The sequence below is a fragment of the Vavraia culicis genome, assembly GCF_000192795.1.
Source record: "Vavraia culicis subsp. floridensis unplaced genomic scaffold supercont1.2, whole genome shotgun sequence".
Taxonomy (NCBI): Eukaryota; Fungi; Microsporidia; family Pleistophoridae; genus Vavraia; species Vavraia culicis.
In genome coordinates, this window is record NW_007360605.1 from 10485 (window position 1) to 35792 (window position 25308).

A 25308-nucleotide genomic window follows, 5' to 3' on the forward strand; every position below is an offset into this window, starting at 1 on the left:
TCTTTTTTAATTGCTTGCCTGTTTGCGAAGGTAACTTGTGGAGATTTTCTGCTAAATATAAGGATTGTACAGATACATCGCAAAAAAAAGAGACTGGAGCTTCCTAATTGCATCGAAGATATCGTACTTGAACATGTCAGTGTCCCTAAAGACACTTTACTGGTAGTCAATGGGGGTTGTCGAAATGTTGCTATAATTTTTTCCAAAGGATCTTTTGATTTATCCAAGGTTAAGCAGTTAAGAAAGTTTAAATTGCTTATCACTGGGCAAAGTTCAATCAATATCGAATTTCTAGACTTAACAAATGTTGCAAGTCTTGAAATATCATACGATGGAAACAAAGAGTATTTTATGTTTTTGCTATTGAACTGTATCAATGTTAAGGAAGTAATTTTGTATAACACTGTGTGCGAGCTGCATGATTGGATAGGAAGAGATACATCAACCATTCCTGAAAAAGAAATGGCACCATGGGAACTGAACGAGTTGAGGGCAATGATCAACCAAGAAAGTTGTACTTCTCGGTGTCGATCTCCACATGTATGTTTTAAAGATTTTAGCGCCAGATGTAATCCAATTTTCTGCTGGGAGAAGCGTAAAAACATACAGAATCTAAGCATAATAGCCTTTCAGATTAGTGGCAAATGTTTAGAACAGCTAAGAAAGTTTGTATCGCTAAAAACACTTTCTATTATGGCACAAAACATACAGAAGGATATATTTTATTGTTTGCCATTTAGCCTCGTAAATTGTTCTTTGATGCCGATTCAATGCAATGCAATCCTTGAACGCGATGTCGTTGAAAGTGTACAAACAGTTTTTGGGGTAGTTAGTTCAAAACGTAGGCATCTAAAGAATTTAAAATTACACTATCTTTTTTTTGTAAAAATAGCGAGGTCTATGTCTTTGCCAGAGGAAGTTGACGTGTTAGAAATCATGCCTTCGGCGAAACATCCAGATTGCAATCTGTTAATTCCTAAAAAGATAAAAGTAAGAAAATTAGTCATTATGCAAGTAAATCGCGAGATATGGGTGAAAATTTGTAAGACCTGGGAGATAGAGGAGTATTATAGCCAACTGTTGAATCTGCTTTCGCAATATATCGATTTCTGTTCTGTGAAAGAGATCAAAATTTTGAACCAGGATGTGGAAATATCTGTTGACCCACGTGATTACAACTGATCTGAATAAAAATCAGTTAATGAGTATGATTAAAAGTTAATTATGAAGTTTTGTATTTTCTCGCTAGAACATGTTACACAAAAAAAATCTTTTTTCAGATAGAAACTGACACGATTACACTTCAAAAGCTGTTAGTCCAAAGAGATTATTTCATTTTGAGGTGTAATATTTGATTTATGATGATGTATGTCAATTTCTGATATCAAAATGGGAGAAATCCTCTAAAAGCCATGTCGCATATTGTCTAACAATTGTAGAGGCACCACATCCTTTATAGATGTCGTTATTCTCTGCTTGCTACTTGCAAGTCAATATTTCTTATTCCTTGAACCTGTACTTTGCCAGCACACTTATCTGATATGACAACCCGAAGAACCGCCAGAACATTCTCACAGGTTCTTCTGCAACAGGGTTAATCTTGTTCTTTCGTGAATGGAAGGTTGGTTTCAGACCCATATGTATTATTCAGCGCTCTAATGGCTATTATTGTATATTAATGTCGATGCTGAATCTCACATGATATCACTTGTTTAGCTTCAATTTTGCATTTCCTACTTTTTTACCTATAACATACCATTTTGAAGGAAAATAATGATTATGTAGCGAATTTGTCGCAAAGTTATGACCAATCAACTCGATTACACTGTAATGCCTGCTTTATATCTTATGTTATCATTGTTTACAGTTTTGATTCGCAGATTTTTCTTGTTAACTCCTAATGAATGCGATGCTGTCATCAAGATCATGGTGATTATGGCTGTTCATAACAAACCACTCATATTTAACTTGGCTTTATAGCTTGCTTGCAGCAGACCGTTTTTGATCAAGTATTGAATAATTTACATTGACAGGGATATACACAACACAATGAAAGGTATTTCGGTACTTTGGGGAAGCCAAAAGTCCGATCCTTCTCGAAAGACGAACTTGTAAAAATTTTAAAGATATAATTTTGATTTTGTTCGAAATATATTCAGTTTCAGTAAACTTTTAGGTCTAAGATAGACTTAGATCACTAAATTAACAGGAGTATATTAGCAAAAGATGAGTTTTAAGAGTGAACAATGTTAAAACATCGGCTACAAGCGGGTAGCGGTAATATTCACACAGGATACAGTCCCTTGCTACCACCAAATGGTGCGGTTAAGGCTTGTAGAAGGTCTCGGCCATCAGGACATTTTAGAATTTGAGACTGAATCCATATCACGAAGTACCGAAGGTCTTCAAGACTACTATAATGAAAGGTCCGGAAAGATAAATTCTGTCAAAGCCAATCATGAAGTGATAAAAAAGACTTTCCATGTTTTTCAGGTGTTTTTTGAATTGTTATATAAGTTGATACACCTGGTTTCCTTATGAACCAAGAGCCATGGCTAAGATCAACCTGTCCGACCTAGAAGGCATGGTTTTCGACCTTGCAGTGAGATAAAAAGTGATCTCCTCAAATACACTCTTGCTGAGAAAATATAATAGACGCAACGGATGAAAAAGAGAACATTTGATCGAAATACGATGCTTTATCTTAGTTTTTCTATTTAATACGCTCTTTATTAAGACGCACAAGCAAGCGAATTTTACGCTAAGTATCGCTCACACAAACATTAAGTGATACAATATGAATTCTACTAGCAGACCATCAACTGCTAGCGAGATGGTCGGCCTGATGGGTATTAAAAATATGCAGTAGCATGAAAACGAGAACATCAAAATCTTATTAATATTCACTTGCTCCTTTAATGAAGGTACAAACACAGATAGATCAGCCTATTTTGGCTATTAACTCGTAAAACCTTGTGGCATCCTCTCCTTTAAAGAACTTGGCTGCGTACAAATCCAACTTCTTTTCTTTATCTTCATAAATTACACCGAATGTTACTCTGCTATCCTTCAGAATAGCTTTAGTATCGTAATTTATAACACTGTCAAACATTACCTGCTTTATTCCCTTCCTCACGAAGATCAATCTTAGGGGCTCTTGGCTTACCAACAGGGTGCCTTCCAGCGGATCTGTGTAAGTTTCACCATTAAAAGGGTACATCTTGGCATATACGTTGAAAACTACGTTCTTAACTTCAATATCCTTGTGTTGGCATATTTTTTCCAATGCCTTGGTGATAAGCAAGTCACTCTTATCATCCTCTTTTTTTGGTTCAATACCTTTGAAAATGTTGTTCTCTGGCGCTACAGACACATCGATAGCCTCTTCTTCGTTCTTATCGATAGCTTTTACAGCATCTTCAGAATTTTTTGCAGGAATCTTCTTTGCTTTAACTGAATGAGGTGATCTCTTCTGTCTACTACCGTCACTAACATTTGTTGTTTGATCATTTTTCCTCACCGTATTATCTATTGAACTACTTTTTTTAGTTTCAGTCGAACTAATAATCATTTTCTGATCCTTAGATTTTTCCAGTAAACCCACAACCTTTTTTCCATCCTTCTTTTTGGTTGCTGTCTTCTGATCGACAAGCTCTTCAGGCTTATAATGCCTGTCCTCCTTTTTCTTTACCACCATTTTTTGGTCCTCGACTTTTTCCAGTAAACCCGCAACCTTTTTTCCATCCTTCTTTTTGGTTGCTGTCTTCTGATCGACAAGCTCTTCAGGCTTATAATGCCTGTCCTCCTTTTTCTTTACCACCATTTTTTGGTCCTCGACTTTTTCCAGTAAACCCGCAACCTTTTTTTCTTTCCTCTTTTTGCCCGTTTGCTCTTGCTCTTTTTTTTTCTCTGATAATCCCTCATCTGTTCCTCGAGTAGCATCTTTACTTTCAAAACCTCTTCTCACCCTTTTACTTAACGAAATACTGGGATGTTGTGTTTCCCTGTCATCTGCCTCTTTTGTATTTCGCTTTTTTTGCTTACTTTCTAGTACTTTCTCTTTTACCGGTTTCACCTTTTTTCCAGCACGTTTTTTACCATTTTTCACTTTTGTTTCAACATCTTCGTCCTTATTTTTTTTTGATTTCTCGTCCGCATTCCTTGTCTTTTTCACTTTGTCATTTGCCAATTCATCTTTCCCACTTGTTGTACTTTCTTCCGTAGTTAACTCCTTCTCTTCATTAACTATGTCACTCGTTTCCTCTGCTTTTTTCTTCCTACCTCGAGTTTCATTTCTTATTATTATTCCACCTACATCTCGTTTATCACCTTTTTTACTTCCTCCTGTCTTTCTCTTCGTTTTGTCAGCAGCCCGTTCAATCTTCGCTACTTTTTTTGCCTCTATTTTAGTTTGTTTCTCGGTATCTCTCCTATTATCCGTTTCTGTCTTTTGCTCCCTTTTCTTCCTTTTGACCTCATTGCGCTGCTTATCATCTTTCTCAACTATTTCTTTAATCTTCCCTTCCTGATCATTTTCTCTTTTCGCTTTTTTACCTGTTATTTTTATGCTTGCTTTCGTGCTGATCCCTTTCTTCTCAGGCACATCCTTTTTACTTTTTGATTTCTCATCTTTTACCCTGTCCCGATTTTCCATATTTTTTACCTTTGCGCTGTCTCTGTTTAACACCTTCTTTTTTGTCCTTTCTTTTCCCTCCCGATCACGACCTTCTCCGACTGTCTTGTTCTGTTCCTGGTCAGTCTTTCCCATACTCTTCTTCAAATTCACCTTTGTCCTTGTCCCTTTCTTCATCACATCTTCACTCGCTGCTTCATCGGTGACCCTGTTCTTACCCCGATCTTTCGTTTGTTGGGAACCCTTTTCCATGTTTACAATTTCAACAGCATCCCTCCCGTGCTCGCTACTCCCATCCTTCTTATCATCATCCTGTTCCTTGCTCAATTTCTTAGTCGGTGCCCGACCTCGAATTTTTCTTGATGCCATCCTACTGATGGGCTGAGCAAAAAAATATTAAAAAACAAAAAGGAGGCAAAAAGGAACATAAGTACCAGAAAAGGGTGAATAAATGAATATGAATAACACAGCTTTAAGTATATTTTATATTCCTATGGTGCCAAGGCACGACTATGAATATGTGTAGCGACGCTAAGCGAACCTTCTTCGTTGAAGAAGAAAATGCATAGCAAATATCACATGAATGGAAAATCACTAAATTTGCCAAAATTTGACGAATTACCTGTCATTAATAAGAGTTCGAAATATTAGTGGCGAACAATGGTGATATAATGTAATTTATACGTACTATCGTGCTATATAGATTAATTTTACTGATTAAATATGGTATTATTTTAAGTGTAAGGCTTTACCTTACACATAGTATATCAAGCAGGATCTCGATATGCATGACACAAGTGCACACCCACATTCATAACTGATCATAGAGTTGTTTACCACAAAATATCATACTATGGTACTTAAAGTCTAGTTTAGAATTACAGTTCTTCAAATTCAAATTACCGGGATTAAACGAAGTGTTCATCCCCCGTTCGTTGGATATAAAATATTTTAATGTTGGTTTGGTGCATTAACTCTTTGGTTCTTTAGAGTATTTCATATTTTATCAGTACGAACGAGTATTGTATAATCATGGATTGATACACTCTGAACACTGATAGGTATGACATCATTGTTTGGTAATGTATCGATTGGTAAGAAATGACAGCTATACAGCGATTAGCATACCTTTCATATTAATTTAAAGCGCTTCTAAGTACCATCTTTATAACGTATTTAGGTATAAAATTGTTAGCAAACTGTAATTATCACATGTGCACTAACCACGCTATGTGTTGCCATGGAATAAGCTAATTATTTCTGATTGTTAACCCGGCATGGGTAAGCAGTTCACAGTAGCACTACATGTGTCAGAATTACTTTAATTACACAAGATAACGAAATAAGTTTTGTAAGGAACGTATGCTTTATTATACATTGACCTTGCACGAAAGACAGTTCGATTCTATCTATTTTGGTGATATATGGGTAGTTTTACCGAATATGTGCTGCAACAATATCATTCACGAAAATGTGGTATTGTGTTGATTATTATGTTACGTTCTTGCCAATTTAGATATTTTCATCTGTGAGAACGTCAATATACGATCATTTATGATAATATCTTTGCCTGCTGTCTTTTTTTATCGCCTGATATGCCATATTAAAAGGGGAAAATACACAAAGACTGGCTTAAAGGCAAACCTATGACAAAAATAAGCAATGTCATGCAGAATGCAGCAGTAAATAGAAGAAGCAATAGCGGCAGTACAACATCGCGAGATAGCAACATATGAGAGCAGTTTATTCATACCAATCAACGATGATTACGTGATACCTATGAAGATACAATCAGCTTAAATGCCAGCATTGCGAACAGTCCTGCATCAACGAGAAATCATGTCAATAACATAATAAATTACTATTTTTTCCTACCAAACATGCCCATTCTCTGGAATAACTGCATGGAAATGCTAAAAATAAAAAGATTCAGCGATATTCCTCATTTTGTAATACTTAGAAAACAATTCATAATAAGCATTCAGGATTTCTAAGGACAGGTGTTGATATGTTGACCGTTTTGTATTTTTTTTTGTCTTCTGCATGCGCAGCCTCTTTTTTTGCTTTTGCAGGTTTCGTGACGTATTCCACCTAATATGGTCCCTGACACTAACATGTGAGCCTTTAATTATTTTTGTTAAAATTATTAATGTATTTGTAGACCAGTGGCTTGGTATATTTCAACTACGTTAACGGATTCTTATTTTGTTCCTCTCATCTGTTTACACCCACTGTTACTGCAGCGATAAGGAAATTGCCAACCTATTTTGCAACGTTTGTCATCTTAGCGATTACAATGGTCATAGGTTGATACCAACTTCTGTTCGTGTAGATGAATCTTCGCGCGTTACTTTGGAATGAACAAATCAGATGACATGCTCATGTGGCGTTTTATACGGAAGTAAAAGAGAACATACACACTTCTTATAGAATTTGAGAAGTGTAATAGTCTAATCATTGTTATTTATTCTCGGAATTTTGCGTACGAAGATTCCTGTTATATTGTTTCACTGCTATCCTTTCAAGTATTATAAAATTTTCTATTGCACATCAATACATCCATCCTGAAAATATCATTGTAACCTACTGTTTGCAGGCCATGCACAAAGGTTGTATGATATTCGTTCATTGTCGTCTCATTACTCAGATTTGCAGTACTACAGAGTCTATTGCCAATACCGCATTCGTACCGTTGAGCGTGATAGTGCGCAATCGGCTTATTTTTACGAAGAGCAAGTTGGTTGGCGGATTTTGAACCTTATATTGTTTACCACGTTGCTGAACAGACTGATCAAATATGATCAAGAGTAAAACTATAAAATATCTCTATACACGTCAAAAGCTCCTGAGTACGACAATGTAATGTGAGGTCTTACATTCTTTTAAACGGATTCAGAAAAGCTCTGTTACTTCAGTAAAATCATTATACCCATCAACAACTATCATAAAATGATGAATTAACCGATTGTGCCGTTCACTCCAAGATCTTCCTAGAATTGTTCTGATGAATAGACACTAGGGAATAAGAAATGCGAATGGTAGATGCTGTTTCCATTATTGGACTGTTTTTATTGATATTCATGGCTTGCTTTCAAATTTTTTAAATTAGGGATGTACCAGATATTAGTATTATTCCTATTATAGAAATCTTAAACAATTTTAGTTCAAATGTTTTACCATAAATTATTTAAAAATTTTTCGTTTAATTTATTCCCGATCGGTGCAGCCTTGGATGCACGAGTCTTTAGGCCTGATAAATTGAGCACAAGAGCTTTGTTCTATCCGCGAACGTTTTGAGGCTATAGAACGACTAACTGTGTAATTGTGGTGTGTGGCATCGCAATTTATCCCATTTTATAACAAAATATCTAATATTACACGAACACGACCCGGTGCTTGATTGTAGATGGCAAAGCGATCATTCAATGACCAAAACCGTGGTACTAGAAGAGTTTAGATCATAGGCATCGTTACCTTGAAGTGTATTGAAATATAATTTACCACATAACAAGATAACACGTTGTAAACAACTTTTTAGCTCAAAACCATCGATTTCTGCGATTACTAAACAGTACGTGCCCTACATCCTGTACTATGATAAGCACAATAAAGCACAATTTACCTTTATTTTCCGGTTATCTAAATAGCGCTGTGTTGAATTTACTTGCGTGTTACTTTTATGATTCATCTGTTCTTCACAGTAACGCAATTTCACGGTTTAATACAAATTTTCTAATAAATCAGTGATAGTGTTACGGTATAATTACGCTTTAACAATCATTATTATTAAAAATAGTTGCAAATAATTGTAAATTATGCTAGCGGGCAACACTTTACACGGGACACTACCAGTGTTAGCGAATACTACACCGAATTATGCGGTGTATGTATTTTTACCAGCTTAAAATTATACAATATCGATCATATATGGTGATCTTCGACCAATTGGCAGGTTCATAGCATTTCGAACCAAAATATGATTTTTTACAGCTACGATACACGATATTGACTTATCAATTGAACAGGAGATGTGTAAATCTGTAATTCAAAGTGGATCACTAAAAATACAACAAAAATTAACTTACAAAGAAGATAACCATAAACAACAAATAATTTATACAAAAGAGGAAATTCGTTCTGCCACAACTATTTTTGAGCACGTATTCAAAAAGCGATGAAAACCATTTGTTATTCAATCTTGATACTTATAAACATCTCTAGTAGCAGCAACATACATATATGTTTGTAAATGGAGACAGGCTAGGCTATACAGGCCAAAAACATGCGAAGCAATCTTTCGCATTGATCTATTCCAGATGACACATTGATATGCCTGTAGAATATGCACAACATGCGAAATAGAATGCGGACAACATAGAGAACATTCAAAAATAACTGATGTTTATTTACAAGTCTAGATGATCAAGAACAAATTTTGCGATCTTCTTATCATATTTTGGAACAAAAAAAGCGCCTGGAATCTTTTCATCATCTTTAAAAGTGTTATCTATTCTAACATACAGCAAACTATTGTCGAAATAATCGTTGGGTTTATAGTAAAAAGGTTTCAAGTCCCTAATTTTAGACTTCTCCTTCACGGTGTCCATTTCCTCACTCATACTAATCGTATTAATTTCTATATCCCGATCCTTAACAATGTTCTCTTTGTGTATAAAACAACATCTCTTGCCGTAGGGACACGTTCCTTCTTCCCAGTATGTTTTACATATCTCTGTCTTGTATCTTGGATGTCTGTCTATCTTCCTTAATTCACCCAATGAATGCGCGAATTGGCACTTTTCATTGTAACGACAATAACCATTTTCCTCGTAGCTTCTGCAAATTTCGGTTTTGTAAAGCTCTATTTTCTTTCTTTCATAGTATGGCAGCTTGTTCTTTTGCAAGCGCTTGGTACCATCTTCGATTATACTATCGGTGTTCTTGTTAAAATTCAACATAACCGAGTAATTTTATTTAAATAATTGTTTAATTTTATATTTTAATTTTAATTTGTGACAATTTGTTTAATGAAAATCAATGGTGTGTCTTTGTTTATCATGGATAGATTATTCGTGGCAGATAAATTAATTGCTGTGAATGTGACGGGCACGTATGTGCCAAGCATTTGCAAAAAATTACCGATCGCAGTACTGTTTTGTTCGATTGTGTCAAACTTAAATTGTGTGATTTATTATGAATGATCACGATTAGAAATTCCATTATGTGCTGACAAAAAAACAGGATATCTCATGCATTAGGCATTGAAGTGCCGTAAACTGCCTTTGAAAGCCAATTTTTTGTTCATGTTCACGAGTATGTGCTCGTCATTAAAAATTGTTAATTAAAAAGCTATAATCAAGATTGAATGAGGATTAATTATTGACTCTTATCAAGATGTAGAAGTATAACAAGAATAAAGCAGATAATATCTGTTTGCAAACTTTTCAGTCCTCTCAAATTACACCGCAATTACGAACGAAGATACCACGCACACGAGACTACTCATTGCCAAAAGTAAAGGCAACTAAGTTGTAAACTCAGACTGAGTACCAATGTAAAGAATTTCAGAGCATCATATTAACAATAATTTAGAATACACAAAAAGATTCGAAACTTTTATTAAATAGCTGTTTACAATGCACCGAAGAACCGTGATTGACGCAATATTTCATTGATTTGTATTTACAATCGATATCGAGATGCCAGCAATCTGTAACTTATTGCGTTCATTTCATAAACGACAATGGACAGTCTTACACACTGGCAGATTGTAACGGGCGTAGTAGTTTTTGTTGCTTAACAGCAACCCTTCTCCTATGATATCTCCACAAAAATGCCTGCTGAGTGGTAAATTTAACAAAAAACTTTGTAATCTCCTTTTATAGCACCATTATTCGTGCATATCACGTTCAGTGCAAATTTTTGCGAAAATCTACGTAAATAAGCCCGTAAAAGTGTCATTAATATGTCTTAAACGGTAAAATTGGTGTAAGAAGACTAATTATGGAAATTGTATAAAAATATGTGTACTAAACCACGATCTGTTGGGAAAATAACCCTATTTTGTAGCTGAAGCTGTACATTAACTGGCATCGTTGAGTTCTCGTCTGACATGCGTAATACTCATTATGTGCGACTTAGGAGTAAATTTCGATGGAAATTTTTATGTCCATTGCGACGCCCTCGTTTTTGAATAGAATTTATGGAAGCGTACGCACTGCCCACGGGCATTTCTGTTGGAAAATACCGGATCCAGTCTGATATGGGCTTGCACAGTGGTGAGCGCAGGATTTCCTGTGGACCAAAAGCTAGGGCCAAAATCGGTTCAAGTGGACCAGAAAATGTGTTAAAATGATGTTACTGTGTCAGAAGGCAAATAAACGTACTTTGATGAAAAAAGGTAATTTATACTGTGGAAAGTTCAAAAATAATCAATATTGAATCAAGTTACTGCTCATGTTTCCAGATGACGTATTTAGAACATAAAATGGGTCTTTAACTGTTGAGAATATCTAAGTAGATATAGGTGTATCCATAATGTTGATATATAACAAACTGCTAAGACAATCTTTGGACAAGACGACCATATCTGCATATCAAAAACATTTTTTTCCAAAGGTACTTTATTTACTGTCGATTACATCTGTGTGATCGTATTCGTGAACATGATACTATACAACCCCATTTGGACCAGAGATGTCAATGCCGATCCTGTAATTGGTGTAAATTCGTATTTGATTGGTACTATCGGTGCAGGTTTCGGTGATGGTGGTGCAGCGACTGCATTCAGCGGTCGAGGCACACGGAACGAAGGAACCAATGGCATTGCCGGGACTACACCAGGTTTTTTACCGAAATCAACTCTATTCAGCACGTTATTCAGTATCACAAAGATATCTCCATTTTTGTTCGTATAAAGACAAGGACTGTGTGCTTTTAGCGTGGTCTGCAGATAGTTCTTTAGTGCAAGCAGTATCTTCGGGAATCGTAGGATAAACGGCACATCAAGTGTTGGTCCTCCTGATTGGAACGAAGCGAGCAGCAGCAACCTAGTTCTCTCAGATTCTACATCGGTAATTTCCGTAACTTTCACTCTTTGGTCAGTTCCAAGGTCCTCTTCATCAATTACGTATTTTTTCTCTGTAGAAATACATTCCTGGGTAAAAGAGACAGTATCTCCTTTGGTTGGCTGGATAGGATTGTAACTAACCATTTTTTCACGTTGCGGAAATCTTTTACATTTCTTTTTGAGGGGAAATGGTCTCTCCCATGGACATGGTATTTTTGGAATCTTTTCCGGAATGTATGGTGGGAACGGGTAAGGTGGATATGGGTAAGGTGGACAAATTGGTATACAAGGTTCGTAAGGCTGATAAGGTGGACAAATTGGTATACAGGGCTCATAAGGCTGGTAAGGCGGACAGATCGGAATGCATGGCTCTTTGTTGTATGGTGGACAGATCGGAATGCATGGCTCCTTGTTGTATGGTGGGCAGATCGGAATGCATGGCTCTTTGTTGTACGGTGGACAGATCGGAATGCATGGCTCATAAGGCTGGTAAGGCGGACAGATCGGAATGCATGGCTCCTTGTTATACGGTGGACAGATCGGAATGCATGGCTCATAAGGCTGGTAAGGCGGACAGATCGGAATGCATGGCTCTTTGTTGTATGGCGGGCAGATCGGAATGCATGGTTCTCTCTCATACGGTGGACAGATCGGAATGCATGGCTCATTATAAACACCTGATGCTTTGCTATACTCATTGTAAGATGAAGCCCATGGTTTTTCGTAAGCTTGATAGCGTCCATAACCGCCAGTCGATTCTTTGTTTCGCTGGTGGTAAGCCACATACGCCGGTTGAGCCGACATTTTATCAGAATAACCCAACGAACACGATCCATAGCAAAAGGCATAACTTGCTTGATTAGTCAACGGCTCGTAAGGTGCAAGAGCACCATTAGACCGCAGAACAAAATTCCCAGAAGTGCCATTCCAACCAGACACAGCAGCTGCATCGATCTTGTTTCTTTGCAAAAGGTTGATTAGAAGCGGCAGATTACGTGCGGTTGCCATAACACCCATTTTTCCATTCAGCTTACAAATTTCACCCGGATCTTCATTGCATTTCTTGGGAATGAGGAGAACTCGTTCGTAATTGGCGCATACAAATGCAATTAATGCCAGAATACTTGATGTAAAAAACAGCATGATAGTGGTTTATGGTTCGTTTATATAGTTTTACAATCAGAAAATTGCCACGTATCTCGTGATATATGTCTTTATCACTTGATCAGTCATATATCTACGTTGTCGTCAATAAATGACCGCATATCGTAACATATATTAGAATTGATGTAAAATGCTAGTTTTTATCTTTGATAGAATTTATGTACAATTTATCATAAGGTTCGTATTTTTATACTTTTCCAAAAAATAGCACTTTCAGGTGTTCAAGTATTAATTTTTTGTTAAATAACCAACAGGATAGTATAAATGTTCAAGCGTGGTTTTGTGCCTTATGCAGTTACTACTTATGATAATGTAAAAGAATCACATTTATCATGTGAATGCATCCAAAATGGATTTTATCACCGATTACTGCACATTTAATTAGACAAAGTATCTTATCGAAAGCATTATTTCAAGGCAACGTCATATAGCAGTGTGTAGAATTTATTTCCAGATTTTATACTTTCTAGATGGCCCTTCAGGAATACCGCACGAAAATGGTGTTGAACGGAAAGATACGTACGAATAGAAGTTACATAGCTGCTGTATTTGATCTAGCATGCTGTTGAATTGCATATTCTGTGCCTGGTACAAGATCAATATCATTACAGGTAAGAGATGTAGAACAAGTTAGAGCATTGTTATATCTAAATTGTTTGTTATTCGTGCCACTATTAAATGAAATGTTCTCTTTAAACTGCAGCAGTGTCCAAAACTTGAATAAAAAAGCGGTTTTATTGTGCACTGCATGATATTGCTGGTACGAAATGTACAAACGAATGTTACGAGATCTTCAAGGTATAATTTTAACGTATTCGTTCTTTTAGCCGTACTGCATGGTGTTACCTGCAAATACCTAAATAATAGGTAACAAAGTATTCATACGCTTTTTCCATAAATTTACGTTTACGTTTCTCCTGTGTGTTCATCGGAGTGAAATTCGTATCTATTGATGCAAGCGATTCGCTAAACATCGAATTAATCATAATCAAAACATATATCACAGAAATGACCTGATAAGGCAGTCATCTCGCAATCAAGTTTGGTTGTTTAATATAATCGCACTTACCATCAAAATTTGGCAAATATAGCAACGCAACAGCGGCTGTAAATGACATGGCAATTACGATATGTTCTTTTGTTTTGATTATGTATTTATTTTCAAGCGCTACTCTCAATATCTGCTTAGTAGTTCGTACCTATATTATCTACAGGTTCGCAGATCTGTTCGGTACTGTTCAAAATATTTAGCTCTTCTCCATAATTGCAGGTCAAACTTATTCTTTTGCTATTCCATAGCCACGGTCCAAATAATAACAGCAATTTACATTTATACGTCGAAAGGATTGCATGTATACGGCACCATGGCGGCAATAGTACCAGAATACTGCAATTTGGCACGCAGCATTTGAAAGATGTTCCTTAAAAAGCTGGTTGTAATCTATTTCAAAACATTTCGGTAAATATTGGTGCGTGCGGTAGGATCATAGCTTTTTTACACTTCCTCATCATATTTTCAACCAAATTCTTTTGGTCTTGTTTTGCCGCAACGCAAAGGACACACGGACACGATGTCTTTTTGTTGGCTATACGTTGCTATGCACTGAATAAATAGAGAATTCCTACCAGTACGGATAAACTGACGCTCTTCACTGCCGGATGAACATTTCAAAGCAAACATGGGCGTGTTAATGGTATCTTAGCTGAAATATCATCAACGTTTAGCACTGTCCGAATTGCAAGCTGCCATGCATCCGTGAGTAGACGCATTGTGCCGGTGTATCTTGTTTGCTTGTACATATTTTACTACCTCCTCGTCTGACATGGCAATGCGATTGCCCAGGTACACAACGGCAGGCTATAACGCACCAGGTAAATCGCACAGATGTAGGATGAAACGTACAACATTGGCAATTAAACATGTTTGTTACGAACGAGCAGTGCATTCATTTTCATATCGAGTTTGTAAGATCTGCGCAACCGATCTCAGCAGTGAAATCGTGATCTGAACGTGTGTACAACACTACGAAACGTAGTGTACCGTACACGAACGCAAGTCGGTTTCGCTTCAAAAACCACGAGTTATAACCAGAGCAGACCGGTATTGGAACGCAAGTCGGTTTCGCTTCAAAAACCACGAGTTATAACCAGAGCAGACCGGTATTGGAACGCAAGTCGGTTTACGCTTCAAAAACCACGGGTTATAACCAGAGCAGACCGGTATTGGAACGCATTCCTATCACATACACAAGAATTTCCATCCATGATGGACACATCACCCGCTACTCGCCATGGTTGAACGATTTATCAATGACGAAAATCGATACCCCAAGAATGAAATTCAAGGAGCTGCTTTTTACACCCGTAACCATATTCCTAGCATTCACCGTGTCCAGCATGCTTTTTTTTGGTCCATATTTGCAACCTCTGATATCTTTTTTCAAGTCCACGCTCGAAATGTACGATGACAAAACACTTTGTTTCCACATCATGGCGCTCGGCAACTTCATGACAATAGTTTCGGTGTTTATCATCAGCCGAATCTCAAGGATCCTAGAAGTTGAGAAGCTGCAGCGCAGGATACGCAAATCAGCACTGAATTTGGTGCCGCTGCTGTTCCTCACGTTTTCAAACGTGCTATGTGCTTATATATTTAAGGTTGGTGAGGAGGTGATGCTCAAGGTGGTGATATGTTTGGCAGTTACGCACATACTTTATTTCTACTTTGCCATAATTTCCTCATCCATTCTTACCTTGTATGTTGAAAGTTTGATATTCTGCTTCAACATGCTTCTTCTGGTTGCCACGTTCCACAAGGATATGAGAGGTTCAGTGCTGTACGGCAACATATTTTCACGATTCTTTGAGAATCTGATGCTTTAGTAAAGATGTTTCATCCACTTGGTGCGTACTTTTTGCCAAATTTATTTGATGCACTCCCACGCAAGAACGTCTTCCCTGTTGATGAACGGCGTATCGTTGGTATAAATCGGTAGGTGTGTCCGCTATCTGCGACCTTGGCCTATCGTATGCTCAGCTACGAGGCAAAGGCAAATTCACAATTCGTTGCAATTGCAGTAGCAACCACGTAATTATTGCATCTACCCACAATTAAGAGCGGTTGGGTGATTAGGGTTGAAATAGGTTCAGCGAGAACCGCTCAACCAAAGCACAAGCTTAGATTGATGGTAAACAAATTATTTATGGAAGGCATTTTGTTTAACGTAGACATGGGGGTGTTTTTCACCAAAAGTGGTTTATTTACGTTCCTGCCTGACACAAGGGGGTATTTTAGCGTAACATCATCGTTTATCTGATATCACGGGTCTATTGCACCAATACGTTTACCATGGCATTTCCCAGAATTGGTATACCCCAAATCTAACATACACGCCATTACCGGGTATCAGGCACTTCGTGCTGATTGTGGACCGTCATATTTTTGCAGTGGGAGGGAGGGCCTGATTCGCAACGATGGATGTTTCAAATCTAGTGTAAATTTACCGGTCGTGGTCGGTGATGATAAAGGAGCGTACCTCAGTCAACTGAATTGCTAAATAATGACGGAGCAGGTGCAGAAAAGAAAAAGCTTTATTTATTCGTAACATGTACAAGCAGGCATCTTATCAACCAATCTTATAAAGTGTGCCGGGCACCTAGGTCTTTTACATAATCACAAGCTTTCCGTTCCATTAATCCGTAGCATTGTCCATCAAAATGCACAACCGAATCAAAAACATAGTTTTGGTCGCGGTTCACCCACTCTCTACCGAACAGAATTATTGACTTTCTTCTAAATACTTTTTTTATGTTCTCGCCGGCAACGGAACACGTGGCGGGCAGGCCCTTAAGCATATCTGCCAGTATCTGTTTGCGGTAGCAGTCCATTCTGATGCCTTTTCTCAGGATGTAATCAGCTGCTCCGTGGTTATGCACTTTAACAAAATAATCTGCAAAATTTTTGTAGTACGAATAGTGAAATTGCGAAATATTCTTCGCATGCATCAGGAACAGCACGTTCTCATCACCTGTCGATCTATACAGCTCGTCTAATTTTTGGATGAGAAGAGCGTTATTCCTGAAAAATGGAGTATTTATGTGCCTCTCGAGAGGGTTCTTCTCTATTTCTTCGTTGTACCTCGTAAAATCTGCACCATCAATCATTGCTGTGAGTTTTTCGATCGGATCTTCTGATTTATTAATCATGGGGATGCGCCGCTGATGGGCAAAAAGTGGTAAAGACAAAAATGTGCGCGCCTAGCACTGCTATAGAACATAAAAGGGAAGATCTTCCATTGTTTCTGGTGTAATATCTCAATAGTTAGACGGTTTTACTCATTTATGGCTGGTGAAACACTTTGGTTAAGAAACAAAAATGGAGAACTTCGAGATTCTCAATTCGAACCAATCACAGACGATGCTTTAAACGCCAAAGAACGATAATAGGTCAACAAAACATCGTATTGTAGCGGTTTGTGATGTAAACTAAGCTGTAAGTGATTGTGATTGCCACTAACCATAAATAAATGGCAATATGGCAGCATAATTCGTATCTGCGTCACGAATCGATAAATTAACATGATTTTGATCAAAGAAGCGAACAAGTGTGCATTATTCAGCCAAAACGAGCACAAAATTGCGCACGTGTCATCTCCGAGTTATTTCGCTGCATGGTAGTGCTCATACACCAATAAATGTCTTTTATGCACTATTTGCTTTGTGCTTGTCCCCAGTTTGCAACTCAGTTACGTTTTTGGCCAATGATCCCCTTTAACCCTGCTACCAGGACCAATCATCTGTCAGTCGGCAAATGGAGTTATTTTCAAAAATGCACCAGCCCCTCAATGAGGTACAAAATTTACATCGACGGCGACTTCACAAACATAAAAAGCGTTTTTATCGATCAAACTGTAGGCATAAAAGTGAAGTGTTCGATATGCAGTCAGGTGCATGCCAATCGCGTGATCGTGAGTGAGGACAGCCTCAAGTACGTGGATGACAAAGAAAAAACTAACCTGAGGATAAACTGTGCTGGCTGCAAGTCGTCCATGGGGGTGATGATCAAGCCGCCAAAAGGAGATCGGATTACTATCATGCGTGATCATGAGCCTATAAGGCTACATCTGAGTGAAAAGGTGTTCAACTCGTTCTACGTATCTTTCTTGGAGACTAAGAAGTGCGAATTAGTCGATAAGGTTGATGTGGATTGCTCTGTGCTCAGCGACCAGAAAGTGTTATATGAGAATATTCAGATCGAGGATGGCAGCTGGATGGGTGTCGATCAGAAAGGACTTAATTCCCGGATTGATGATATGGAGGTGAGGTACGAGGAAGTAAAGCAATCATAAGTTTTATTGTTCGGTTTGTGAAGGTCTTTAACCGTATAAATCATCATTTCTTACCGTTTTATATTTTATGACCGGTCTTCTTCATGGTTACCTGCTTTACTGGTGGTCATAGCGATATACACCGGACATCACCGGCCTGTTCTTGTTCACACGGTTGTAGCAACACATATTTGTGGTAGTTACCAGGGCGAAAAACTCATCAAGGGGAACGAGGGGCAGCGATTTGCTCATTTCATGCAAAATGCGGATCTTTTGAAAAGATTATTTTACCTGATTTTTATCTTTTATCGTTCACTTTCCCGCACTTGCCACTTCAACCACCATTTCTGATGTTCCCAATTATCTAACATACGCTGTGAGTGTGTGTGCTGAAAGCTTTTCATAGAATAAGTGAGTGCTATGGTCACCTCAATAATTGATCAACCAACCACCACTTCAAACTCATCATTATTTGCTTATCCAAACAAATTTTGAACGTTTTCGTCATTTTTTCTTGGAGCATCAACCATATTCGATGATAAACGCCTTTAACACAATTTTGGAAGAATTACTAAATAAAGTAATTTTTTATACTTTGCAATCGATTGCCAGGTTGCACCCATGTCCCGTGTAAATTTCTTTACTTTTAGCTATTAAACGTACTTCCACGCATGCACGGTATTCGTACGTAAGAACACGTCATTCAGTCCGTTCATCATGAACTATTTCAGTCATCACGTCTCACATTTCATAACATTCATTTTTAATCCGGCGCACTCCATCGTTTTGTTCGGTACGTTTGTTGATCCCGATTTTACACGTGCTCGGCACCGTTTTAGCCCACGTAACGGCCAGTGAACAGACACAACAGCAGCAGAGCAAAAAGCCTGCACACACCGTACATGATTGGTATTGGCTATGGTGACGAATCACAAACGTTACTCCTTAAATTAAGAGCGCAACACAAGCGATCATTGGTCTTTGGCGAGGATAAAAGTGGCGACTGAAGGAGTATAAGTTTCATGAAATTGATCATCGTAAGCAACAGACTTCCCATAAGCATAAAAAGGACCGAAGATGACTTCGTGTACACCCGGAACAGCGGCGGTCTCGTGACCGGTCTGGTGTGTGTCGCCAAGAGCATACCTTTCACGTGGATTGGAAATATACCGGGCAACTTTACAAAGGACGAGCAGGAAAAAATAAAGAAAAATCTGAGCGAGAACCACTCAAGTATTCCGCTGTTTGTCCCCGATGCGCTCAACAAGAGATCCTACGACGGGTACTGCAATAAAATACTGTGGCCTTTGTTCCATTTCTTCACGGACATAGTGATTTATGACAACTACGAATATTACAAAGAGTACAATGAAATGTTCTGCAGAACGGTGCTGGAAAATGCTGGTGACAACGACATTGTTTGGGTCCACGATTATCATCTTATGCTGCTGCCGGCACTCCTGAAACGGCAGAAGCCGTCGCTTCGTGTCGGATTTTTCTTGCATATTCCCTTTCCATCTATGGAGACGTTCAAGCTTCTGCCTGAGCATCGCGAAATTCTTTTGAGCATTCTCGGGTCCGATTTGATCGCCTTTCACACGCTTGTGTACTCGTACAATTTTAAACAGTGTTGCGATGCAGTGCTGAGGGATTTAAGCGAGGAAGAAAAACGGCAGTTAGTGTTCAAGGCACCTGCTGCAAATAGTGCCGGCTGTACGGAGTGCTCATCATCAGAACTTGACCGGGGCCTTAAGGTGCTAACGGTTGTCTGCAGGAAATGTGTAGATAAGATGAACTTGAGCGAGGCTGTAAAGGAGTGCCAGGGAAATCAAATGGATTATCGGGAAGAGTGTGGCGCGAAAACTAATCGTGATTGTCAGGAGTGTGCATATGCCGGCGCACAACACGGATCTGAAAGTCGGGCACAACGCAAGGAAAACAGAGATGGACGTAAACAACTTAAAGCTGATGAAATGGACAGGGCTAGGCTTACAAAACATTCTATCACAACAATTTATGACGCTTTGAGGAACAGTACGACATGTGACACGTACCTGCAAAGAGAAAGGACGAAAGAAAATCAAATTAAGGATGTTTTGGCGCTGTCCACAGGCGCAAACAATACATGCATAGAATGTATAAGATTGAACGAGAATATGCCAAAAATAAGCAACCTGAGGTGCAACGAGTGCAAAAACACGGAGGGTATAGCACAAGAAACAGATTCGGAGCTTGAATCGGTCAACGAAGAGAAGGTGCATACTGAAGAGACATTTGCCAATTATATAGAACAAGAAATACATGTGTGTAAGTGCACAGGGTCACAGACGTACAGAAATGATGGCGTTGCTTTGCACGGGAGAGATGACGCAAATCGCGGGGTGCCGTTGCGCATAGAATGTGAATTTGGCAGAATAAAGATCGACAACCGAGAGATCGCGGTAAAGCGAATTCCTATTGGAATTGATCCGAATCACTTTAAGAACTGTCTTGAGAAGAAAGAAACTGCCGGTTTTATCAAGAAGTACAAGGACCTTTTTCAGGGCAAGTTCGTGCTTTTGGGAGTGGACAGAGTGGATTACATCAAAGGCATTCCAAACAGATTTTCGGGCTATGAACTGTTCCTGAAAAGGAATCCGGAGAAAAAAACTGTTTTTGTTCAGGTTGGTGTTCCATCACGGACAACAATCAAGGAGTACAATTATCTTGAGGACACGATAATTGGCAAGGTGGGAAGGATAAATAGTAAATACGGTGGCGTGACAGATAATCTCGTGTACTACCTGAACAATAGCATTAAATTTGAGGAACTGTGTGCGCTGTACTCAATTGCCGACATGTGCCTTGTCAGCAGTGTGCGCGATGGAATGAATCTGGTGGCCCTGGAATTCGTTGCTTGTTCACAGAACAACGGCATTCTGGGCCTCTCCGAGTTTGCAGGTACTGCCAGCACGTTGCCAGGTTCAGTTTTTCTAAACCCGTGGGACACAGAAACAATAGCAAAGGCGATTGAGGTAGGAATCGGCATGGGTCCTGATGAGCGGAAGAGGCGGTACAAAGTTAACTTGAAGAATGTAGAAAATTTTACGGCTGAGAAATGGGCAGAAACCAACATCAATTATTTGCTAAACCACAAGAAATAAATATTGCACATTATTCTTCCATTTCTACTCTTAGGATCAAACCTGGTATTTGGCATAATAATTTGGTAGTCATTCATATTAAGCTGTGCACTGCCTGTGACGGTCAACTAGCATTCCTTTGCGTGCACATTGGCGGTCGTTTCATTCCAAAGTCTGTTTAATTATCTTCTCGCAGCACACAAACAGAGATGAGCAATAATTTAATTTACCAAAATTGACTTTCCAATTCATTATTGTAGAATCAGTGGGAACGGGCAGCTGCTATTGGCACCAATACAGAGATATTACCATCACAAGGTTATGTTCGATAGATTTGATGCTTCACTATGATCCCTTTTCCATGAATCCTTGGAATAAGCGTTGCTTCGAATGGAGTGTTGAAAGGCAATTACTACATTTCGTTGTTTTAGCTGTGATGAGGGTGGAGTTCTCACATTGACTGTTCTGGCAGGTTGTGAAACAGTGCTTATGATCAGCTCTATGAACCAAAGAATGATGATCTGTTGTTCCCAACAGATCAGAAAAGTGTGTTGTTTGGATGACATAGCATGAGGAGATAAATGCACTTCCGGTCGAAAAGGTACAACTGTCCACAGCACGTTGAGCAGGCAAAATGTGAGTATAACAACACGAACTGATCAACTGTACCTTCTTATATGCTGTACCTAGCCATTATTGGTATGTTATTACGTTTTATTCTCGCAAATAAACCAGAATAAATTTCCATCTTGACGAAAACCTGAACCAATGTCCGATCTAACGGAAGCATGCGTTTTGAGCATAATCGCCTGCTTCTACAGTGCTTAAAAACGCTTTTCGTGCTATGCAGATCATATCCACCTACTGCACCGTTCAACCAGAGATATGCTGCACATCAAAATATCATGCTCATTTGTAGCGAATAAATTCGCTTTAAAGCCAATTTACTTATCTCCTCACACAACAACATCCAAATAACGCACTTGTCCGGTAATACTGTTTCTTTACATTGCACAAGCAATTGAACCTCTCCATCCGAAATGATCCTGCTAAATTAAACGCCCTGCAAAATAAAATTTGTTTCGCTGACCCCTCCAATGCTGTTTTTCTTTCTGCTACCCGTTGAGGCACTGATCCGCACCATTGCGAACAACCGGCCCCTTGTTCAATTCAAGCAGCTTGCCGAGCGCACCGTAGTTCTGATGGAAATCACTCTGATGTATCGTTCCAATGAGTTTGTTCCCTGGCAGAAGCTCGATTCAACCACACCCATAAAATCGGACCTGCTGATCACCTGCTCGCCGGACCGTGACTGGACAACAATGAACAAGAATCCGCAGTTTGTTGCTGAATATACGGGTACAGGCACCAAGCCGACATTCTTCTTTACGTCGCAGGTCAACACGATGCATCGCTTTGCCCTGATGTTGCCCACCCCGAATGTAGGGATGTATGGGGCTGAGATGAAGTTGTATGAGGGACGGGCCAAGAATCCGAATGTAATATCACAGACGGACAGCACGCTCCGTGAGCTAGAACGGCAGATACGGTATGCGATAGGAGCGTGCCAAGAAATTGAAAACGTGCTGCGAATGGATTTGATGGATGAGAGTGAGTACGACACCATTATGTCATCGACCGCCAGGCTTATACTGGGCAGTATTCTGTTCAAGATAGTGGTGGTTATGGTTACTTTCATTTACTTCAACAAAAAGCTGAAGCAGTTCTATGTGACCAAGAAGATCGCGATGAAGTAAAACGTTTATGTTCTTTTGTACTGGTCTGTTCCTGCGTGTGCGCTTAGCAGTTCGTGCAATTAAATTTTTACAAATTTTTACTCCAACGTACCGTCATTTCCGTGTATGGCCCAGTTTTTTAGATCCCGATTCTGAACATTTCTAAGATGCAAATCTGCCAGCGTGCTGCTGAGTTAGTACCGGTAAATCGTTTTTACGTTCAAAATGTGTGTTACTGCCAAAAAACTGCACGATAAAGGATGATGCATTGTGGGATGAAGCGCAACTTGGCCATCAGCTTAGGTCATCTGTACGATTTAAGATGGTATTTGTGCCGGAAGTGCTTGATAGGACAAAAAAATAACATGTGCTGTTGTGAGCACCAATGACAGCATGCCATATTTTTAGGTCAAATTTAGATTTATTCACCTCGGTTACTCCTCACTCACTGCATGTTATCATCCGTGGGATGGATCAAGTTGATCCTGAAGCTTTTCTTTGCTCAGGACATGCCACACACCCAATAAATCACTGCAATCGTCCTCAACCGTGGTAGCAAAATGTGTCGTGCTCATAAATGAGAGTGTTGCATTCAAAGAAAGTGTCATGCCAACAACAAATCATTACACGTGCTCAAACCATCAACTTGGCGTATTTGAATGCTCCTTCGTTTGCCAACGGCATCATTAACCGAATTATTCCCCTCAACAACAATTGTTTTGGTCTAAAACATTGATACATTCCTGCTAATTAAATGTAATACATGATTCTGATCTGCAGATAAAGACCATTAAACCATTCTTTTGGCGTAGATCAACATTTTCAGTAGAAATTACCCTCAGTTCTGTTCCTCTCGAGCAAATCGTGCGCATTCGTATTTCGCTATTCATTCGGTTAGCCCCGAGAATGAAGGAAGTCGCCATAAGCATCCTAAACGCGCCAATCCTGAACCTAAAAAACGAACTTGATGTGCTCGCGCGCATGTGCCCACGACCACTGCTACACCTGGATATAATCGACACATCGTTCACCAACAACATAAGCTTTGGGCCTTCGATTGTGAACCAAATATTGGAGCTGGATTTTAAATTCGATCTGCATTTTATGATCAGGTCACCCCTCGAGTTGCTCAAAAAGATCGGCAACCGCAACGTGAGCACCATTTACATGCACCAGGATGTGCCCGGCTACGGCATCGCAATCAATCCAGATGAACCGATCGTGTGCAAGGACAAAGTGCTGGTTATGACCGTGTATGCTGGTGAGGGTAACCAATCGTTTATTTCACCGGGAGATAAAATACGTGAGTTGAAACGGCAAGGGTGCCACGTGTGCGTGGACGGTGGCATAAGCTTGGATAGCATTGCAGGTGTGTGTGACGCGGACTGCTTTGTGATCGGATCGGCGTATTTCCAAAGCAAAGACAAGAACGCTTTTCTAAACAGCATTTATAGCATGATTAACAGGTAGTTGATGGTGTGGAGGAGTTATCCTGGTGTGAAAATAAATTTGGGAGTTTAACAATCAAGAGCAACGATCATGTTGCTGCGGATGAGCACACAATTTATATTTTTGTTTTATTGTAGAAAGATTTACTTCCTTTGTTCTGTGAGCACCGGGGTGCTTCCCATCGTAGCTGCAAATATTTTTAGTTCAGGGCTGCTTGGCATCGAAGCGGCACAGCGCAGCATTGTAAACGAGATCGTCTTCACACTCAAAAGCCATGGAATAGAAATAAACGTAGAACACATCACATTGATGTGTTTCAAGGGCAAGGTCAACGGAATAACACGATTCGGTATAAAAAACTTTAAGAGCAGTCCCCTAATGCTGGCATCGTTCGAGCAGACTGGCGAGCACCTCTTCGATGCGGCTGCTAATAACAAGTGCAATGAGATCGCAGGTGTAAGCGATTCGATAATAGTGGGCGGTATAATACCTGTGGGCACGGGTGGTGTGAGCATTTACCACGATGATAGGAATCAGAATTAAAAGCAGGTTTGTGTTTGTAACACGTGGATTGATCGGTTCAACCGTGTGCGATGTTTTAAGAATTGCGCAATCTTTTAGCGAAAAAACCGTGAATGACCAGCAGCACGAGCAAAGGTCCTTGACAAAGAATTGGTTCTGCGATCTAATTTATATGCTATCACATGATACGTTGCATGCCGTGGTCGCAGAAGTACGTTTGATCAATACGGCATTCGCTTAAGTCACCGGATTGTTTATTCGGGCCGTATCATTGTGGGAGACATTC

General features: G+C 39.2%; 11 protein-coding genes across 11 annotated transcripts; 7 read left to right on the top strand and 4 right to left on the bottom strand.

Moving 5' to 3' along the window:
* Window positions 1–1189, top strand: VCUG_00121 (uncharacterized protein; the record flags this gene model as incomplete). The annotated part of the gene is made up of 1 exon (XM_008074955.1): window positions 1–1189. A coding segment is annotated over one exon (1182 nt), but the record flags the coding sequence as incomplete, so codon positions are not given.
* Window positions 1190–2891: 1702 nt separating this feature from the next.
* VCUG_00122 (uncharacterized protein) lies at window positions 2892–5002 on the bottom strand (the record flags this gene model as incomplete). Its single annotated transcript, XM_008074956.1, has 1 exon — window positions 2892–5002. One exon carries the CDS (start codon window positions 5000–5002, stop codon window positions 2942–2944), a length of 2061 nt encoding a protein of 686 aa, XP_008073147.1. The 3' UTR covers window positions 2892–2941.
* Window positions 5003–8980: 3978 nt separating this feature from the next.
* VCUG_00123 (uncharacterized protein) lies at window positions 8981–9591 on the bottom strand (the record flags this gene model as incomplete). The annotated part of the gene is made up of 1 exon (XM_008074957.1): window positions 8981–9591. The coding sequence occupies one exon, from the start codon at window positions 9589–9591 to the stop codon at window positions 9040–9042; it is 552 nt and encodes a 183-aa protein (XP_008073148.1). The 3' UTR covers window positions 8981–9039.
* Window positions 9592–11231: 1640 nt separating this feature from the next.
* Window positions 11232–12845, bottom strand: VCUG_00124 (uncharacterized protein; the record flags this gene model as incomplete). Its single annotated transcript, XM_008074958.1, has 1 exon — window positions 11232–12845. One exon carries the CDS (start codon window positions 12843–12845, stop codon window positions 11271–11273), a length of 1575 nt encoding a protein of 524 aa, XP_008073149.1. The 3' UTR covers window positions 11232–11270.
* Window positions 12846–15200: 2355 nt separating this feature from the next.
* On the top strand, window positions 15201–15766 carry VCUG_00125 (uncharacterized protein; the record flags this gene model as incomplete). The annotated part of the gene is made up of 1 exon (XM_008074959.1): window positions 15201–15766. One exon carries the CDS (start codon window positions 15201–15203, stop codon window positions 15747–15749), a length of 549 nt encoding a protein of 182 aa, XP_008073150.1. The 3' UTR covers window positions 15750–15766.
* A 673-nt stretch (window positions 15767–16439) lies between these two features.
* Window positions 16440–17075, bottom strand: VCUG_00126 (uncharacterized protein). The gene has a single exon (XM_008074960.1). It carries the CDS (start codon window positions 17070–17072, stop codon window positions 16503–16505), a length of 570 nt encoding a protein of 189 aa, XP_008073151.1. The 5' UTR covers window positions 17073–17075; the 3' UTR covers window positions 16440–16502.
* A 626-nt stretch (window positions 17076–17701) lies between these two features.
* On the top strand, window positions 17702–18214 carry VCUG_00127 (uncharacterized protein; the record flags this gene model as incomplete). The annotated part of the gene is made up of 1 exon (XM_008074961.1): window positions 17702–18214. Exon 1 carries the CDS (start codon window positions 17711–17713, stop codon window positions 18212–18214), a length of 504 nt encoding a protein of 167 aa, XP_008073152.1. The 5' UTR covers window positions 17702–17710.
* Window positions 18215–19215: 1001 nt separating this feature from the next.
* Window positions 19216–21336, top strand: VCUG_00128 (uncharacterized protein; the record flags this gene model as incomplete). Its single annotated transcript, XM_008074962.1, has 1 exon — window positions 19216–21336. The coding sequence occupies one exon, from the start codon at window positions 19216–19218 to the stop codon at window positions 21334–21336; it is 2121 nt and encodes a 706-aa protein (XP_008073153.1).
* A 1076-nt stretch (window positions 21337–22412) lies between these two features.
* VCUG_00129 (uncharacterized protein) lies at window positions 22413–23085 on the top strand (the record flags this gene model as incomplete). The annotated part of the gene is made up of 1 exon (XM_008074963.1): window positions 22413–23085. The coding sequence occupies one exon, from the start codon at window positions 22413–22415 to the stop codon at window positions 23070–23072; it is 660 nt and encodes a 219-aa protein (XP_008073154.1). The 3' UTR covers window positions 23073–23085.
* Window positions 23086–23957: 872 nt separating this feature from the next.
* Window positions 23958–24521, top strand: VCUG_00130 (uncharacterized protein; the record flags this gene model as incomplete). The annotated part of the gene is made up of 1 exon (XM_008074964.1): window positions 23958–24521. One exon carries the CDS (start codon window positions 23958–23960, stop codon window positions 24519–24521), a length of 564 nt encoding a protein of 187 aa, XP_008073155.1.
* A 69-nt stretch (window positions 24522–24590) lies between these two features.
* On the top strand, window positions 24591–25043 carry VCUG_00131 (uncharacterized protein; the record flags this gene model as incomplete). The annotated part of the gene is made up of 1 exon (XM_008074965.1): window positions 24591–25043. One exon carries the CDS (start codon window positions 24591–24593, stop codon window positions 25041–25043), a length of 453 nt encoding a protein of 150 aa, XP_008073156.1.
* Between the last annotated feature and the right edge of the window lie 265 nt (window positions 25044–25308).